This window comes from Pteropus vampyrus, unplaced genomic scaffold, assembly GCF_000151845.1.
Source record: "Pteropus vampyrus isolate Shadow unplaced genomic scaffold, Pvam_2.0 Scaffold566, whole genome shotgun sequence".
Taxonomy (NCBI): domain Eukaryota; kingdom Metazoa; phylum Chordata; class Mammalia; order Chiroptera; family Pteropodidae; genus Pteropus; species Pteropus vampyrus.
The window spans coordinates 850,922-869,875 of record NW_011889347.1 but is presented as its reverse complement, the minus strand read 5'-3'; the positions used below and the strand labels follow the sequence as shown (position 1 = coordinate 869,875).

The following is an 18,954-nucleotide window of genomic DNA, read 5'->3' as shown; positions in this document are numbered from 1 at the left end:
TCTACTTAACTTGGTCTTTTTTTTCCATTTTCTTCTTTTGTTGTTGTTGTTTTAGCACCTGTACAATAAAAATGTACCATCTCCAACTAGAGCCAGCCACAGTGAGGCCCTCCTGCCTTTGGATGGCACATACTCTCTACAAGGATTGTTCGGAAAAATAGCAATTGGTAGAAAAATAAGAACAAGAGTGAGAAAGTCAACGCCATAGAGGGGGTTGGGAAAAGGGAAGCAGCCCAAGCTCCTCCCTCTCTCCCCCTGAACAAGGCCAGTGCTGGAGGCCAGAGGCCGTGCACTCAGCCCCAGGTCCCTGCTGGAGACTAGTCTCCTGCCCTCACCTAGGAAACAGCTGAGACCTGGATTTCACATCTGACAGTCAACCCCAGAAACCTCTACAGATTGCAAGGAAGAATGAGAGGCAGAGGGAGAAGGAGGAAGGAGAGAGAGAAGAGAGAGGAAAGGGATGCTGTGTCTGGTGACGGGGAGAGATGGGGGCCAAGGGCTGGGATCTGAGAGGCTCAGTATCCAGGGAGCGTGAGGGCATACCTGGGTGAGGTGGCTGGGGGTGCAGGGGGGATAACCGCAGGAACAAACCCATATTGTGCACTCTGAGGGGAGCAGCGAAGAAAGCATGAGGAGGGGGCAACCTTATCCTTCAGGTCCACTCTCAATTCTTCTCTATTAGAGTAACTAATTAAACCCCTCACTCCCACGATCCTCTCCCATCTCCAGTAAACACTAATCTCAAAATAGTGGGGCTGCTGCAAAGGGCAGGGGGTGGTGAACTGAGAAAAAACTGGGAGTGGTGGAGCACCAAAGCCTCAGGATTTACCCTTGACCCCTCAACCCTGGGCCAGCACCAGCCACCTTTCTTAGTCATAAGTCAATGGCCTCCCTACCCCCTCCCCAGTGTGTGTGTGGGGGAACCTGGGATTAACTTTGTCAGAGGGAGGGAGGGAGCAGCTCCAGAGCTTATCAAGAAAAACAAAGAAAGGAGGTGAAGTCCCTCAATACAACAAATTGTCTCAAATCATCACAGTGATACAGACTTATCAGAAACCAATGAAACAATACAAATTAAATACTAATAAAATAAATACTATGGAAGACAGAAGAACACAAGGGAATAGGGGGGCACTCAGAGATTTAACTTTTCTCATTTCTCCTCTGGACAGGCCATGGCCACCCAGGGCCCAGGTTTGGTCTTGGTCATACACAAGGAAGCCAGTCCAAGGGAACCTGGTGCCACCTCCCACCACCCTGGGGACCTCTTATCTTCAGACGTGGAGTTCAACTTTCCACCTTCATCATCAACCATACAACAATAACGATGACAGAGAGATGTGAGCTAATTTTAACCCCACCCCCCAAAAAAATCCAGTCACTAATGCTGGCATTGATAAGGCGGCTTCTTGTTGGTCCATATTATTGCCTCATTCTGCAGTCTGGTGCTGGGTGGGGGAAAACAGGGGAGGTTGGGAAGGGTGAACTTGGGAGGAGAAAGAAGAAAAGGGAGGGACTGTTTTCCCAGTCAACTGTTCCAAGGCTGGAACTCCACCTCAGACCCTAGAAGCCGAAGTAGCTCGGGCTCATACCGCACCAGCTCCACAGTCTCAGAGGAGCCTGGGGGGCATTCGTCCAAGCCTCCAGGCCTCTCAGCAGGAGTCAGCAGCTGACTGGAGGCCACCTGCCGGTAGAACTCAGCCTTGGGCAGGGTGGTAATTTCAAAGTGCGGGAACCGAGCCTGAAATATCCTCGAGGAAAGCTTCAGCCTCTTCAGGACATCAGTAAAGAGAAACCAGTTGCAGGGCCTGGAAAAGGCAAGGATGGGAGTTAGGGAAGGGGGCTGAGGGGAAGTGGTGAGGATACTGGGAGCACTCTGGAAGGCCCAGGAAAGCTGTAAGTCTGGCTACCCCCCGCCACCCACACACACACACAAAACCAGAGGATTCCTGGGTGTAGCTAAGGCGAAAATTTTCTGCCCCTCCGTTGGCTGGCCCAGCTATCAGCTAAATGGCAAGCATTTAACCCATGACTGACTAACCTCTTCCGAAAAACGAGAGCAGGAGGGAAAGGGGCCTTCCAGAATCTAAAACTTAGCAGGGCTTCCCCAGGCCTTACACACACCCATGACCTGGAATTTACCATCTTCTGGGACCAGGTCTTCCCCCAACCAACCCTTGCCAGCCCTATTTGGTTTCCTTTCCTGTTCTCACTCCTGCTTCCTCTGCCTCCTTGTTCTCCAAGATCTTCCCCAGCAGAGGGGGGCCATGGAGAAAGGCAGAAACTGCGGGTAATCTAAAAGGCATTTCTCTTTGGCTCTGGAATGCATTAGGCAAGTTTTTTTTTTTTTTCCCTCTAGCAGCAGCACCATGGTTTCTGCAGGGCTGGAGCTCACGTTACAGCAAGTCTGCCTTTGCTGAGCACACCCAACTAGACTAGGCAGCAGCCTAGGTACAGCAGGGAGGGGTACTAGAGAGAACTGTCTGTCATAGGCCAAACATTTGCCTTGACTAAACCAGGAAGAAATGTTGCATCCCCATGCCAATGGTCCCTGTTTCCAGGGCTTTCCCTCCTTGCCATTCACTGTCCCACATCCAGCCTTCGCCATTTTTGGCCTAGACTATATTACATCAGCCTCCTAACTGGTTTCCCTCTGCCAAGAGTCACTCTTCTGCACCTCCCCACTGGATCCTCTGTTACTGTTTTCTAAAAACAAAATTTGACCTGTTCACTTGTTTCCTAAACAGCTTTCAATGGATCACCAGTACTCCTAGCAAAAAAACAAAAGAACAAAACAAAACAAACAAAAAAAAAAACAACAAAACCTCTAAATTCTTTCACATGATATTATGCAAGACCTTCCAAACATAACCCCACTCAACCTCTTCAGCCCAATCTCCACCCTATAACCTCCCCGCCTCTCTCTGTACACCCCACCCCACCAAGTGCCAGCCATTTGAGGAAGGACTAGCCCTGCTCTCTGAACTTTCTAAACTTGTACGTCTCAGTGCCTTAACTCATGGAACACCCTTCCTCATCCTCTCCTCTTAGCCCAGCTTAAAACACCACATCACCTGTAAGGCTTTTCCCCGATGAAAATGGTTGCTCATCCTATCTCCCACAGTCTGGTACTTGGTTCACATCCCTATTATACTACTTATAATGGAGCCCAAAACAAACGTAAACTGTGGTTCTCTCTGAGGCATAGGAATGGGGGCTCAGGGTAGACTGGAACTGTGATTTTTCACTTGACACTCTTCTGAACTGTTTGAGTTATTTACATAATTCATCTGCTTAGGACATTTGGTCTTTTGTTAGGGTCAAGTATATTCTTGTCTGTCTCTTCCACTAGACTGGAGACTCTCTGAAGGCCAAGCTGTATTGTGGTCCTCGGGGTCTAACCTGGTTCAACTGCTTAAGACACGTTTATGGAACTGAAGGTTCTATACAGCTCCTAAAACTTCTACTGAGACCCGCAATCCTCATCCCTAAAATGCAATGTTTCTTCCAAATTAGTGCAAACTATGTCATCCCACACAATCAGGAAATGGAGTGTTCTGGGTTGAGAGAAAGGGCTTACACATACCATACACTTAGACCATCACTTTCAAAGCATGGGGGGCGGGGCGGGAAAAACCCAGAACATTAACACTAGCGATAACAATTTAGTTTTGGTTTGATGATGCAGAAGGCACTTCTGAACCCCACAGGGCCTTAGAGTCATTGTTCTACACCCCTGCACACACACCACACACACACACACACACACACACACACACACACACAAACACACACACACACTTCTCGAAAAACAAAATTTTCACATTGTGCTGAAGTTGTGAGGAAGTGCAGATTCAGAAAAAAGTACTGCGGGGTGTAACATCAGGAAAACCAGCTTTGCTTGCACCAAGGTCTCAACCAAAAACCTGCCCGCCACCCGGCTGAGTGGTGCGCAGCCCTGGTTGCCTGTGTTCTGTCTGCACTACTCTGGTCCTTTTACTGCCTGGGGCCCAAGATCCTGTTTCGGAGAAGGAGGTGCTGAATACTTTGGAGGAATTAACTGTGCAATCCTATATCTCAGAAGCCTAGCCCTACCCTCAGGGATCAGCTGATACCCAGAAGAATAAGGACCAAAATCCCCTGAAATTGACACCTAGTAGTGTCATCATATAGGCTATTTTTATTCTTATCAGGCCATGGGGGAAGGGTTGCAAAGAAACTGGTTGATTAGTTACAGTTGTCAACCAAGGGGCTCACTTGAAGGGTTCCTAATCCACTGGCCACCCCTCTCTCTCTCTCTATCTATCTATATGTGTTTCATGCTCTTTCACTTTAAAAAAAATAGGGTCTGTTATTTTAAGAATAGATATCAAAGGAAAAGTATCCTTGAAAGTGTTCGCAAAGGTATCTGAAATATGTGAGAACAACAAGAAGAAAATACTTAATGATGGAGGCTAAGAACAAAAGGACAATTTATCCTGCATCGTTCTAACCAGCACTGCCACACGTTGCTGTACAGTGAAGCCAAAAAGAACCACATCCCTGCAGGCTGTCCAACTCCCTTCTGAATCATCAAATAAAAATTAAATGGGTTCAGTCTAATGTTAAGTGTCAGGAATATTCTAGTCTCTGAAGATGGGTGATCCCCGTTATAAAATACATGGTAATCTGAGATGACAGCGCTGATGCCATCATCTTGCTAGCATTAAGGCTATGAGAAACTAGCCTGTGGATTACTTAAGGACCCCAGTGACCCCATAGCTATGGCAACCATATGTCCTGGCTTTTCCAAGAATCTCAATTTCAAATATTCTGTCTAACTGTCCCCAGAAAATACACAAAATGTTCCAGAGATTCTAATAGTTCATAAGCCCAAAAATCATCTCTTACACCCAGGAACAGTACAAAAATCCTTCAAGAGTGAATTCATACCTGGGGTTGGGGAAATAAATACAGTCAATGTATCTAGAGCTTATAGTCTCTATTGTGAACATAACCAATCTGGGTTGGAAAGTCAGGCTGGCCTTGGTCACATATCATCTTTCCCATGCTCCAGCATTTGTCTCAGCTCCCTTTTGGAGAACTCCACCCTTCCCAGGGAGGCAGGCCAGGAGTTATCAGGATCCTGGAGCTCGGTCTCCATAGATCTCTCAGACACTTACCCATGGGACACTGACACTTGGAGGTTGTAGCAAGGGAGAAGAGGCTTGTCTGAGAATTCAAACATAAAATCATCCTCTTCTCCATCGTCTCCTTGCTCAGAGTTCCCAGGGGGATTATGTAGGAGGTCACAGGCAAACCCGTCTTTTTCCTCTGTAAGAAGAGCAGACAGGAAATTAGGACTTACTTACGTGCACAAAACCAAAGAATAGAAATGCTCCAATGAGACAAAGGGGTATGAATGTGTGGGTGATTAGGAGATAAACAATAAGCCTACAGCCTCCTGGCCAGGGCCAAGGTTCACCGGTCCCATGGCTCCCGTCCTTGGGAGGGCACATAAAAGTTCTAGCCCTGGAAGATAGTATTTTGAGGCCAGAGATTCACTGTACTCCTCCACAATTCAAATGGAAAAAAGCTGTTGGGAGATGGAAGCCTGAAGATACCATCGCAGTCAAAGGCAAGGTAAAAACACCTGTCCTTCACTTCCCACAGCTTCCCCAAACCACTCTAACTACCTGCTGGATCCCCAAGAGCCTGAAGGGGGCTCAGCCAGTTGCGTTCTCAAGCCATGAGTTTGGGTGTGGCATATTTCGCTCCATCCCAACCTTCTCCTGCTCCAGCTTCCCCTAAGCTTAGAGGTGGGTGCATCCCACAATCTGCAGCCTCTGGCCTGATGGTGAGTGCTAGATGCCACAGATAAAGACTGATTGCTCTTCCAAGAGAGGAAAGCTTAGGCCAGAAGGCTAAGGGCTTGGGAGACAGTAGCTATCTCAGAAACTCTGTGCACATTGTGGGGGCAGGGGAGGGAGGGAATGGCAGCTAATAGATGAGGGGCTGGGTCCCTCCTGAGTTTGAGCAATATCACAAAAGGTGATAATGTAGGGGCAGGGCTTCTGGCAGGGTTAGGATAAAACAAAGGAGAAAGGGACCTTGGAAGAGAGAATTAAAAAGAGATACCCAGGGTAGGGAATGATAGAGGGCTAAATAGCTTTTTTTTGTCCAAATCAGTGGCATTTCCTGGTTTAGACCAATGAGTTCTGAGTCTGGGGTAGGCATGTATTAGGGTTTGCACTGAAAGAGTCTGCAAACTACTAACGGGAAGAGGGGCTACCTCCACAAAGTCACTCCTGCTTTTGAGAAGAATCAGTGAAACCCAAAGCAAATCCCGCATCTCTGAGCCATAGATGGGGGTCAGGGGGTGAGGAGTGAGAATAATCCCACTGAAAGCTTACCCAATACAGAACTGCTGTAAAAGTCCCAGGATACACCAGGATCCCCCTCTGCCCGGCCCTGAAGATCTGAGAGGTGATCTGATGAAAGAAGAGAAGGCAGTGACACAAGGAGGGTAGCCTAGAGAAGGAACCTAGAAGCAAAGTATGTCCATGTGGGGCTAGGAGAATGGGAAAAGAGAAGGACCACAAAAGGGGCCAGGAGTGACAAGAGAGTGATACACTTCTGGCTGTCAATTAGAGGTTGCAAACCAGCAGCCAGGACCAAATCTAGCACACTGACCGTCTGGGGTTTGGCCCAGTGTTTTAAACTGCCCCTCGCCAAATTAACATCTATCATTTTTAAATGGAGAGATTTCACTTAAAAATCCAGATTTCCAACTTTTCTTGGAAAAAAAAAATCAGAAGGTCTGGCAACATTGCATCTACATTCCTGCACGTCAAAAGTTAGCTGGAGGGAGAGGTGACACGTGCTCTTCTTCAGTTCAACAGTCCCCACCCAGCCTGCTCTTTCTTAGATGAAGCCATTTAGGTTTGGGATCCCTGCTTTAACTGTTGTAGGAAATTACTCTCTAAGCAGAATCCTAGACCTATCCCAGGATTTTAACTCTCTGCTGGTCACAATGTTTTTATCCCCAATTCCTATCCCCAATTCAAAGTGAGATAGGAAGCACAATTTCTGTTCATTTTTGAAAAACATAGGGGGGGATGATCAAGTTTATCTTCACGAAAACCTTTTGCTTCCACTCCGAGGTATAGACACAAAAGAAATGAAAATGGGTATTCAAACAAAAACTTATACTTGAATGTTCATAGCAGCTCTATTCACAACAGTCCCAAAGTAGAAACAACCCAAATGTCATTCAGATAAATGAGGGATAAACAAAATGTGTTACACCCATACATTGGAATATTATTCACCTGTAAGGAGGAATGAAGTACTGATATATGCTGCAATATGAACGAAACTTGAAAACATTACACTAACTGAAAGAAGCTAGACACAAAAGGCCACATATTATCTGATTCCATGTATATGAAATGTCCAGACCAGGCACATCTATAGAGAGAGCAAGCAGACTGGTGGTTGGGAGGGAAGAGGAAGTGACTGCCTATTGGGTACAGGGTTTCCTTTTGGGGTGATGGAAAAGTTCTGAAACTCAGTGGTGATGGTTGCACAACATTGTGAATCTCAACTGTATGCTTTAAAATGATTAAAATATTTTATGTTATAAGCATTTTACCACAATAAAATAATTTTTTTAAAACCACCTTTTGCTTACTTGATCTGAGGACAGACATGAGGCCACCCCTCAGCCTGCTTGTTTCCTAGCTAAATGTCATCATCTAGTAGAACTGTTTTACCTCTCAACTCCATGTAGACAAAAAAACAGGTTTTCAGGACAAATTCAATTATGTTATCTGTGGACACATGACCCCGCAGTTGTCAATATACCACCTAGTACTGCTGGCAAGCTGATTTAACTGTGTATAGTTGCTACTAGCCCTCAAGTGACACCTGGGAAACAGAACAAAAGAGAGTCCAAAGGGCACAGGTAAGGTGAGGGTACCCTCTGTAAACAAAATACCAGGAGGAAGCGGGCTGCCACTCTTAAGGGAGTGGAGCTAGTTTCCCCCAATGGAAGGTATCACTGCACTCCAACATACCTTCCTTTTGGGTCACACATCCTATCAGCAGAAGTGCCTATTGGCTGTTATGACCTACTGAAGAAGTCCTTTTTTAGCAACCTTCTAGGAGATGAAGGGCTTCTTCCAATAGGAAAAGGCAGCCAGAGAGAAGCTTTCAGATTAATGTCTGAGCAGCTACAGTGGAAAACCTTTAGTCGCGTACGTTAGATCTTTTGTGCATTCCATGAAAAAAATCCTGAGGTCGTGGCTGCCAGCTTATGTGCTCTTCTGTATCCTGTGCCACTTGAGAGTTGGCAGTAGTTTCTTCCCAAAGCATTTGTCAGTTAAGTAGCTGTCTATTCTGTGCCTAGCCCTGTGCTAGGTGTCCTAGGAGATAAAAGAATGAAATCCTAAGTTCCCAAAAGGCAGGGACCACAACTGTCTTGTTCATCATTGTCTTCTTGGTACCTAAGCCCAGGTGCCTGGCACATAATAAGAGCATAATAAATATATGAGGAAGAAAGGAAGGAAGGGAGGAATTACTGCAAGGTGAGACCATGAAGTAATGTGCTTGCTTAAACAACATGCTGAAACCTAGGCATTAAAATGACTGCTGTTCTCCACAAGAGGTCATAGAAGGATTCCATCAGAGCAGCCCTAGCTCACCACATTCCTAAGGCTCCTTTCTAGGAACTGCCTTTAGAGCCTCTGGCTCATTCCTCTAATTCTCACTGACAGCAAATCTTTTGTTATTTGCAGGTGAATTTACCTTTTTGAGATAGCCAAAAGTTAACTGGCTTGAGCAAAGATGCAAAAGTCTAAACAGGCCACAAGTGGTATACAAGAAGAAACTGCAAGGTTTACTTGATGGTACAGCTTTGAGTCATGTTTCCTCACAGACCTTTACAGAAAATCATGATGAAGACTGCCTTTCCTTTTCCTTGATTCTCCCTTGCCCACTCCCACAACTTTGAGTCTGTTACTCTTATCCTTTCTTTCAAAAGTATCTCAGCCCAGCAATCCTGCTCCTAGGTATATATCCAAAAGAACTGAAAACTGTTACCCAAACAAATACTTGTACATGCATATTCATAGCAGTGCTAGTCACAATTGTCAAAAGGTGGACACAACCCAAATGTCTATCAACTGATGGATAAGGAAAATGTGGCATATCCATATGATGAGATATTATTGAACCTTAAAAGGAATGAAGAACTGAAACATGCTACCACATGAATGGACCTTGAAAACATGCTGCTCCGTGAAAGAAGTCAGACACAAAAGGTCCCATGTTGTATGATTCCATTTATATGAAATGTCCAGAATGGGCAAATTCATACAGACAGAAAATAGATGGGTGGTCGCCAGGGGCTGGGGTTGGGGAGAAAAAATTAAGAGCAACTGGTTAGTGGGTATTGGGTTTCATTTTGGGGTGATGAACATGTCTTGGAACTAGATAGGGGTAGTGGTTATACAACACTGTGAATGTACCAAATGCCACTGAATTGTTTACTTTTAAATGGTTAATTTTATGTGAATTTTGCCTCAATTAAAAAAAATAAAGTACTCAATGTGAGTGGTCACCCTGGCAATCAGAGTTTCTCTATTTTCCAGGGTCCCATCATACCCCTCTCCATCTCCTCCAACCAAGTTGCCAGCTGAGGGACATGAAAGGAGAGAAAAACAAAAAATAACCAATCTTCTACATGGGATCATGTGGCAGAGGTGTCTGGCAAGAAAAACAAAAACCTGTGATTCAGTGACTTCAAGTGGTAAATTGCTAACCCTTTCATCAGTGGAAGAAAAAGCAATCCTGATACTTCCTCGAATGACCCAAACCATATGGCAACAATGCCTCCAAGCCCCTACATTCTTTCCAACAAAGGAGAAAGAATGAAACTCTTTTCCTTTGGCTAGCTTGGATATCATTCTTCTCTTCAAAGGGTCAAAGGCAAGTCAGTCACATGCTGGCCTGTCACTTGCCCTGAGGAGGTCTTCTTCCAAAGGCCTTTGGGAGGGTTTGGATGGCTTGGTGCTCCAAGCCCCCGGACAAGAGAGAAAGGACCCACTGTCTGGCCTCAAGTATCTAGCACTGTACCTGAAACCTAACAGGTGCTCAATAAATGCATGGCTGAATGAATGAAGGAAGGAAAGAGAGCTGCTATATCCTTCATGATCTCAGGAGAAATGGGCCTCCATTTAAGCCAACCCAATATAGGAAAAGCTACATTTACAACCCAGATGAATACCAGTATCTTCTGCTTTACAAAAGAATTAACTACAGTATACCTGTAAATAGTGACATTCCTTTGTGTGTTTAAAAAGGGATTTGATTCACAGAACAGAGGACTTGCACAAAATAAGGGAAGCCACACGTGAGGTGCAACCTGATGCTCTTGCTCACCTTTTCTGCCTGCAAAAAAATGGGGATTTGTACCCTACAGGGATGCACCTTCGTTTTCTGCCCAGTGGGATCTCCACTAGGGGAAGAAGAAGACAATCTGCGGAGAGTCTGGTCAGGCAAATGCTTGGGGATGAAAAGCAAAAAGTTTTTTAAATACCTCAGCCAGACAGGCAAGATAAAAAAAAATCCACAAGTCTACCAAAAAGCATCCAGGTGTGGGGAGGCAGTGGAGGGAACTGCCTCTCCAACCTCCAACCTCATGTTGCTCCCTACAGCCACTATGCCACTTTACCCAGTGGATCCTTGAGATCTGGGGATGGGGTATCGGGATTTAAACAAACAAACAAACAAACAAACAAACAAAACAGAAATACTCAGTTCATGGAATAACAACAACAACAACAAAACCCTGATGATGGTTGTACAACATTGTGACTATACTAAGTGCCAATGAATTATTCACATCCAAATAGTTGTTAGGTGAATTTCACCTCAATTTTTTAAAAAAGACACTGAGCGTTGTCCTCTCATATCTGCAAAAATAGCCTTTGGGCCCAAATCCCCCTGGAAACCTGCTGACTGCTGCCAGTGCCTGCCTCCCTGGGGTGTCAGGCCAAGGTCCTAGTCCCACTTGCTAGCACTTTTCCTAACAGCCAGACAGAGCTTTGCCTTTAATGCCACTTGATATTTGCACAGAAAAGAGGTGGCCCAATTTTAACACTTTCTTCAGCTTCTGACCCCCATTATGAAGCTACAGTTCCGTCTCATACAGCTGAGAAACAACATCAAGATTTGAATGGTGGTCTGCCTGGACAGGCTGGGGAGTGCGGGAATTAAGAAGTCTCCTCTTGATTCTGCAGCAGGCATTGGCATTCAAGTTAGTTTAAGGAGGCATCGAAAGACTGGCTAGTAGTTGGGATGAGTTAGCAGAGATGAGAACAGAAAAGAAAGTGTTTATTTTTAATTGAACTACTGAAAATAGTTTCAACATTTAAACTTCTTCAGGATTTTGGACAAGGGGTCTGGGAAGAAGAGTTCATCTGCTTACTCTGGTGGTCAGACATAGCTTTATGTGGATGCAGAGGGCTCCAAGACCCTCAGGATGGCAGTCTCTAGCCCACAGAGGCCCTGGATTATAGCTGTTGATCAGAGACAGAGCTCTACGTGGTGCTTCTATCAAGTTGAGACGCTCTAGATAGTCATCTCTGATAGTTTTTCCTAGGAGTCTAGCATATGAGTATATGTAAGAAAGAGTACATATGAAGCACCGTATGTGGGAGGAGGCCCTGCACCTCAGTAATGGTTCAGCTAAAGGGATTAGGAGTTATCACTAGCCTAGGATAAATGGCTGAATGAGCCTCACAAAGTGGCTCTGCCCCTCAATGACAGGGGTTTGGGACTCCAGAGCTAGGGGAAAGAAAAAGGCAGTCCTCCTTCTCCGAGCTAAGGAGAGGCTGGATTCGGCTGTGAGGCCTGCGGCCTGTACATGGTAACCAGGGACTGCAGAGTTTAGTTGGCTTGACTGGGGACTGGATGGAGGCTGGCTGAGCAGAAACCAAGGCCCCTCAGTGGCCTCTTATTGCTCTCCCTCCAGCTTTTATTAGTATCTAGGTTGTACTTCCCATCTAGTCCTCCTTTCACAGAGACTTTCGGTTCAGGTTCCCTTGTTTCTTCCTCCATCATCAGCTTACCCAGTTAACCTTTGTTCAATAAACAAATGAGCCCCTGGTTGTGAGCCCAGAACTGCTGCTCTGGGGGTTAAGGACCAACCAGGGAGTGGCCTTGGGCAAACCCTTGGTTTTGTGGGCTCCCAGTTCAAGAGGGGTTCTACCACAAACATCAACAGCTCCAAGGAGGGTCAGTGATACAACTCCCGGCTGCTCTGTCTCTGTCTGCTGCACAGACTGTCTGAAGAAGTAACTGCTAGAGCAAGGGCCAAGCTTTGATGTCACTGAGGAGGCAGGATTCCTTCTTTCAGAGGTCAAGTCTGAGGAGATTTCCACTGAGCATGTCCAGGCTAGAATTCCCTCCTTATCTATCCCCCTCCCCCACTGCCCTACTCAGTAGCGCTATCTAACTGCAGACAAACACTTGCAATCCACTATTCAGAAAATAAACACATGTTGGCTTGTGGCCCTTGCCATGGGCCTGAACACCAGACACTTTTCCAGAGGGGACAGGTGAGGGAAGAAGAAAAAGAAAGGAGAGGTACAGAGGGAACATCGCAGTTACCACAAGGAAGGGCTGGGAGGAATGAAGCATCAGGAGGGGTTCAAAGGGTTTCACTGTGATCATCAATAGGAGAAAATGCAAAAACAAAAGCAAAACACTAAGTGTCACTTCTTTGCAAATGTCATCCCATTCAAAGCACAGGCCAATTCGTTTTGCCTCCAACTAAATCTATTAGTGGGGCTGCTGTCTCACAAGGAGGCCTGTTCTATATGCCTCCCCATGGGCTACCAGGGCCCTGAAGAGGATGCACATGATGTGGACACTCACGGCATGGAGATAAGAGGAAGTAGATTTTTGGGCTCTTAAAAGTGCATAGAGATTTCCGAGACCCTTGAAGGAAATCCTGTGAAGAGAGCTGACACCCCTCATGGAAATTGTTTGAGATGGAGGGAGATGAAGAATATCTCCTCAGGAGTTCAGGAATCAAAGGCCAATCCCAAAGATGATGGCTTCAAATCTAGGCTGTGCTTACCACTGAGAAAGCGCTTCATGGTGTCGCTGCTGGCCAGCTTCATGGCCGTCTGTCCAGAGTAGGTGGCCAGTGTGGGGTCGGCTCCATAGGATAGCAAGAGCCAGATGGTCTCCAGATTGTCATTGACCACTGCATCATGAACTGGCCTGCAGAGGTGATACATGGTGAGGACAATAGGGCTCAAGTGGTAACCTGAGTGTCTAGATCTCAGGCTACCTCATCAGGAAAAAGTAAAATGAGATCACCCCAGTGTAATGTGGGTAAGATTTAGGATGGAGGAACCACCTCTGGGCTGCAGCCCTCACTACATCCCCTCACCTCCTTCTCTTTCTATGTCTCTTTTTCCTCCCTCTCATTTCTGTCTCTTATGTTCCTGCATACCTTGGGAGAATCTCTAGGGCACAATGGAGCTCCCCTGGTAGATCTGGAGTTTGGGAGAGAACAGGCCTCTGACTGAGGTTAAACTTAAAGCAGATGCTGGGTGTTAGCAACAGAAAGACCGGGATGACCACCTATGAGCAGGGATGAGCAGAACGGGTCCATACACCAAGTGGTGGCCAAACAGAGCCTAAATTCTTTGACTCAAGTCCCCTACTTGGTATGCAGCTCACGTCTCAATTTTGCCCAGGAAGTAGGCCCTCTGATGGAGCAGAAGAGAATGGGTGCAATTTCTTTAAGACACAGCAGGTGTCTTTTTAAAAGTGTACAGAGATGAAATCAAGGATAAAATCTGGATGTTACCCTAAGGTCAGCCTCCTGGTACCTAAGGCCCAAGATTCTGCCTGAGACAGGTACACCACCAGGACAGCATGCAGGAAGCCTAAGCAGTCTTTCTGGTGAAGCTGCATCTGATGGGATAATCCCTAGATAACCCCGGCCTTCCCTTGGTAACGGATATGGACTGGCCACCCAGGAACACATCCACCTCTGCCCTAATCCAGTTCCCCCTACAGCCTACAGATGTCTTCCTGAAACACCTCCTGATAAGGCCTCTCTATAACTCGCAGCCTGGTGTGATGCAAAGGTCCAGACTGGGGCTTAGCTGGGGGAGGGTGGAGTGGCAGGGGAAGTGGCCTTCTTGCCTCGTGCCATCTTGTGCACTGCAATTCACGTTGGCCCCGTGCTCCAGCAGGATGTTCAGGATGTCAGTCCAGCCCCGGGAGCAGGCCTCATGCAGAGCCGTGTAGCCAGCATTGTCGCGGTGATTCACGTCTTCGCTGTCTTTCTGGAGGCAGTAGAGAACAACATCCTGTGGGGACAGAGATAGGTCCATAAGCAAAGAGAAGCCTAATTCTTAAAACCACCCCAGTTAGGGTCAAAACTCTCCAAATGTCTGTAGAGTCTTAGAGCCTGTCCTTTATTCTGGGGACTGACAGGCAAGTCTCAAAATCTTTTGTCAGCGAAGTCAGTCCAGAGCTGCCATCACCGAGGCCCCAGCTCTGGGCTATTTTCTCGGCAACAGGGAGACATTTCTCATGACCAAGAACACTCATCTGGGTGTGAGTTGTTGGGGTGAGGTCCTCAGAGAGGCTCACCTACCCACCCAGAGCCCAAACCCTCAGGCCTCCCTGAGCACCAGTTCCTTAGTCTGGGATTTTGCAAGAGTAATGAGATTTGTGGTGGCAAGCAAGAAATAATTGGTTTACATACTATCTGTGGGTGCTGGTTTTCATTGTTTTAAGTACTAACCCTGGATGCTTATCCGAGTCCTCCCTTCGAATCAGGATTGCTGCAAGTATAATTCATTGTGGTCATTTATCCATGTAGTAGTAATTAGCTTCCCTGGGCTGAGAAGATAGGACCAGAGGCAGGACTCCAGGCCTAGAAGCACCCTAGGTAGTCTTGGGTATGAAGCTGGTGAATAAGCTGAGGGGGAGGGAAGAAGCAGCTTTTCTTCTGAGGGAAGAGGCCACAGCAGCTACTGGGGGCCTATCTTCAGCCCTCCCAGGCCCTGGCAAAATGGGCTGCTCAGCTGTCCTACTGACAGCAAGCTCACAGGCTGGCTGGTAGAGCAAGTAAGCAAGCTTGCGAATGAGCGTGTATGCCTGAGTTGGGGGTGCTGCCTTGGGGGTGCTGCCTCCTGGATATAGGAGCTATCACAGAGCCTGTGCCTGGGGGAGCATGAGGCCCTCTACCTTCTCCAGCAATGCAGACGCCCACCTCTCTCCCAGGCCCCAGACTACTCTTCCCTCCCTCCTGTGACATGCTGTCCTACTGTTCAGGCCCTGTCCTAGTTGGTTCTCCTGTGATGTCCTGTTTACTGGTTTGGCTCCAAGTTAAAGAAAATTAACCTTGACAGAAGAAGTTGCTCAATGTCTTTTCTTTAAATCTCCCTTGGCAGTCCTCCAGGCACCTACACTAGGTGCTCAAGAAAGATGGCTGCTTGCCGTGAGACACTGTCAAGGCAGTTCTTCTATACAAGCCAGCCTGGCTAGGTGTATGGCTGTCTTTAAATGAGTCAGTTATAGGCATCGGAAGCCTTAGAAAAAAGAGGGCCTACTCTATAATCCAGCAGCTCCATCCTAGGAACAAATCCTGAGGAAATATTTAGTGTGATGGGCAACGGTACACGGTCAAGGGAGTTCATATCAATAAAAAGTGGGAAACCAAAATGTCCAACATTATTTCATGATAGTGAATGAGTCAGGCTTCCACCCCTACCCTGGCACTTGGGAATCAAAAAGACCTTGGTGTGAATTCAGATGCATATGTATGTACTAGTTGGGTGATCTTAAACAAGATACTTAATATTGCTAAGCCTTGATTTTCTCACCTGTAAAATGGGGCTAATAAAACCTACACCCATAGGCTTATAGTGAAGATGAAATGATATGAAGTAATCAGAGCTCTTAACATGACAAAAGAAGTGCTCTATAAACACCAGCTTCCTTTCCTGCTTTCTTCTGATCCATAGGGAAGTAGTATACAGTGGAGTGAACCCAGCCCTTCCCTCCAGCATACTCCTGACCCCTCTACTACTGGAAGCCAAAAAGAGAGGTTGTTAGATGGGGATATTAAGGATGAGCAATGATCACCCGTGTTCCTCTCTGAGTGGGGGAGCCACTGCACAGGGAAATGTGACACAAAAACCCCCAAATCCCGTTTCTGGCCTAGAAATGTATTGGATGATATTGTGCTACCATTTTAATTATGTTCATCATAAACTACCATTCAAACAAGCTTACATTCACCTACACCATACCAGAGACATGGAGGCCCCAGAGGCCATCTGAGCAATAGAAAGCCAGCCTGGGCTCAGGCCCCAAACAAAGCTCTGCCCAGGCTACAGAAGAGCCAATGGGAGAAGCTTCACCACAGATGCTTGGGCAATGGCATCCTGCAACCAGGATGCTCCTTACCTTATAGCCAAGACGGGCCGCCCGCTGGAGAAGGGTCTCACCCGCATTTTTGTTCACTATGAGCCGACGTGCCTCTGGGGGAATCTGCCGGGCTACAGGTGACTCTGAGGCCTCCTCTAGGCTGGCACTTCGGGATTTAGAGGGTGTGCATGGTTCTATGGGTTTCACTGGGGTGGGAGATTTGGGAGATCGTGCCTTCTGCTGGCTCCAACGCCCTTTGCCCTGGAAAGCAGAGATGCAGTCCCGGATCAGCACAGGTTTCCATCCACTTCCACCCAGCGAGTGGAAGCAAAAGGGCTCAAATCCTCCACCACAAAAACACAAGGAATGATGAAGGAAATGGAAATCAGGGATTGAGGGTACATCCAGCTTCTCTCAAGTACTCTGCATGCCTTCTTCACCTGCCTCAATCCCCATTTATTGAGGTTTTTACAAGTCATCTATATAAATAAGCAGAAGCAAATTGAGAATAAAGAGAAGCAGAGATAGTTATCTTTGACTAAAGAGGCACAGCTGCAGAGGCCTTCACTCTTAGTCTAAAAACCTTCCTTCACATCTAACCCTCACCAGGCTTTCCCCATCTTCCACCACACTGCATCCCCAGGTCACACTCATGCCCACATGGGGCAGGTTTGAATCCTGCCTCTGCCAGCCACTAGCTGCAAGGCCCAACCTGAGCCTCACTTTCTCCCTTGCAGGATCTTTGAGATAATGAACTAGAAAGGCTCTAGAACAATTCATAGGGTAGACACTCACAAAACATTAGAGTCCTTTCTTCATAAATGACCCCTGTGTGTCTCCTTTATCCTCCCATTTGAACTGGAATGTCTAGAGCAAGTTCCCATGCCTATCCCGCCATGGCACATTGCATCTGTGGGGATAAATAATGTGTCTCTTTAGTTCAGGGGTCTTTGTATCAGGAGGAACTGTGCTCCAGGAGCTATACTCAAGGAACCAGACCCAAGGAGCCACATCTAAACCTGGACCTAAGTTAGATGATGAGATTCTAAACTTGAGGCTGATGCCATAATTGGTTGAGATTTAGGGGGAGCCTTGGGAAAGGTGGGGCATGCCTTGCATGTGGGAGAGACATGAATCATTGTGGGGGGACAGGGGGCAGACAGTACCCTCATTAGACATCACCTCCTGACATTCGTGCTCTTGTGTAGTAGAACACTGTATAGGGCTGACTTTGTCTAGCCAATAGGAGATTGCAGGGATGATAGTGTGTGACTTCCAAGGCCTGGTCCTAAAAGATTATGTGGCTTCTGCCGTGCTCTGTTGGAGTACTTGTTCTAGGGGAAGCCAGCTGCCATGTCATAAGGACACTCAAGCAAACTCTTTGGAGAGCGCCATAGGCAAGGACAGGACACCTCCTGCCAACAACCAGCATCAACTTGCCATCCATGTGAGGGAGCCAACCTGGAAGCCCCAGACCCAGTTAAGCCTTCAGATGAATCTAGGCCTGGCTGACATTCTGACTGCAACCTCATGGGAGACCTCAAGCCAGACCTAGTTAAGCTGCTCCCAAATTCATGATCCCCAGAAACTGTGTGTTAATATATGTTTATCATTGTTTGAAGCTGCTATATTTTAGGGTCATCTGTTACACCACAATAGATGCATTCCTCAGTTTATCCAAACCCATCAGGGCATCAAAGTTTCACTTAAATCATAGGTCTTCTACAACACTCCAGTCCCCAATGCCATCTTTCTCTGCATATCCAGAACACCTAGTCCAAATCACATAATCTGGTACCTGATGCCTGTCTTAATTTCCTTCCATTGTTTCATGGGCAAGTCTGGCCTCCCCTGCTAGGTTTTAAGTTCCTTGGGAGCAGGGTTCATATTGTTATCTTCTCTTCTGTTCTTTACAGCACTTAACTCACAGCTGGGCACATCATCACAACAAATATTTGTTGAGTTGATTCAAGCCAGCTATATACAGAGCCCTAGACAGCCAGAAAAGACACCTAGAAAGACATGAGGCCAGGAAAAAAGGGCCCCAGGCATTTGTTTCCTCTGGTAAATCCCAAGACAACAGCAGCTGCTTTCTGTCCCCATCCCGAAAGGGCATAGAGGAACAATCATTAGGAGAAAAGCATGGGCTCTGAGCTTAGAATGCTGCTCTACTGCCAGGAGGACAGAGGTGTATAATGGAAGTACAAGAGGATGCTGGGTAAAGTGCCCAGGTTTTTGCAAAGCCAAGCCAGGAGCCAAAAAATGACTCTTCTTCCGGTGGCCAAAGTTGCCAGAGACAAGGAAGGCTTCCTGGGAGGGGGAGACACAAGAGCAAATGGGGGCTACCTCCCTCTCCCCACTTTCCTCCTGGCTTGGAACTCCTGTAGGAAGAAGCCTTTGGCCAATGCCTCAGCTTCAGTATTGCAGGCACATCCGCTGCCCCTGCCCCGCCCCCTTACTTCGCACTATTAAGCACCATGCTATGTGGGCAACTGGAGCAGGTGGTGG

At 46.9% G+C, this 18,954-nt stretch overlaps 1 protein-coding gene across 10 annotated transcripts in view; it reads right to left on the bottom strand.

Annotated features, from left to right (window-relative positions):
- Positions 1–10: 10 nt before the first annotated feature.
- BCORL1 (BCL6 corepressor like 1) overlaps positions 11–18,954 on the bottom strand; it is a 59,510-nt gene continuing 40,566 nt past the window's right edge. For 8 of the 10 annotated variants that reach the window (XM_023525489.1, XM_023525488.1, XM_023525487.1 and 5 more), the window contains 6 exons: positions 16,486–16,707; positions 14,209–14,375; positions 13,127–13,272; positions 6,393–6,470; positions 5,163–5,313; positions 11–1,808 (listed from right to left, as the gene is read on the bottom strand). In XM_023525489.1, the coding sequence (XP_023381257.1) occupies positions 1,529–1,808; positions 5,163–5,313; positions 6,393–6,470; positions 13,127–13,272; positions 14,209–14,375; positions 16,486–16,707 (1,044 nt within the window). In that variant the 3' untranslated portion in view covers positions 11–1,528. Of the gene's footprint in view, positions 1,809–5,162; positions 5,314–6,392; positions 6,471–7,554; positions 8,406–13,126; positions 13,273–14,208; positions 14,376–16,485; positions 16,708–18,954 lie in introns of those variants that run through there. The other 2 variants (XM_023525492.1, XM_023525493.1) reach the window with 2 other exon arrangements.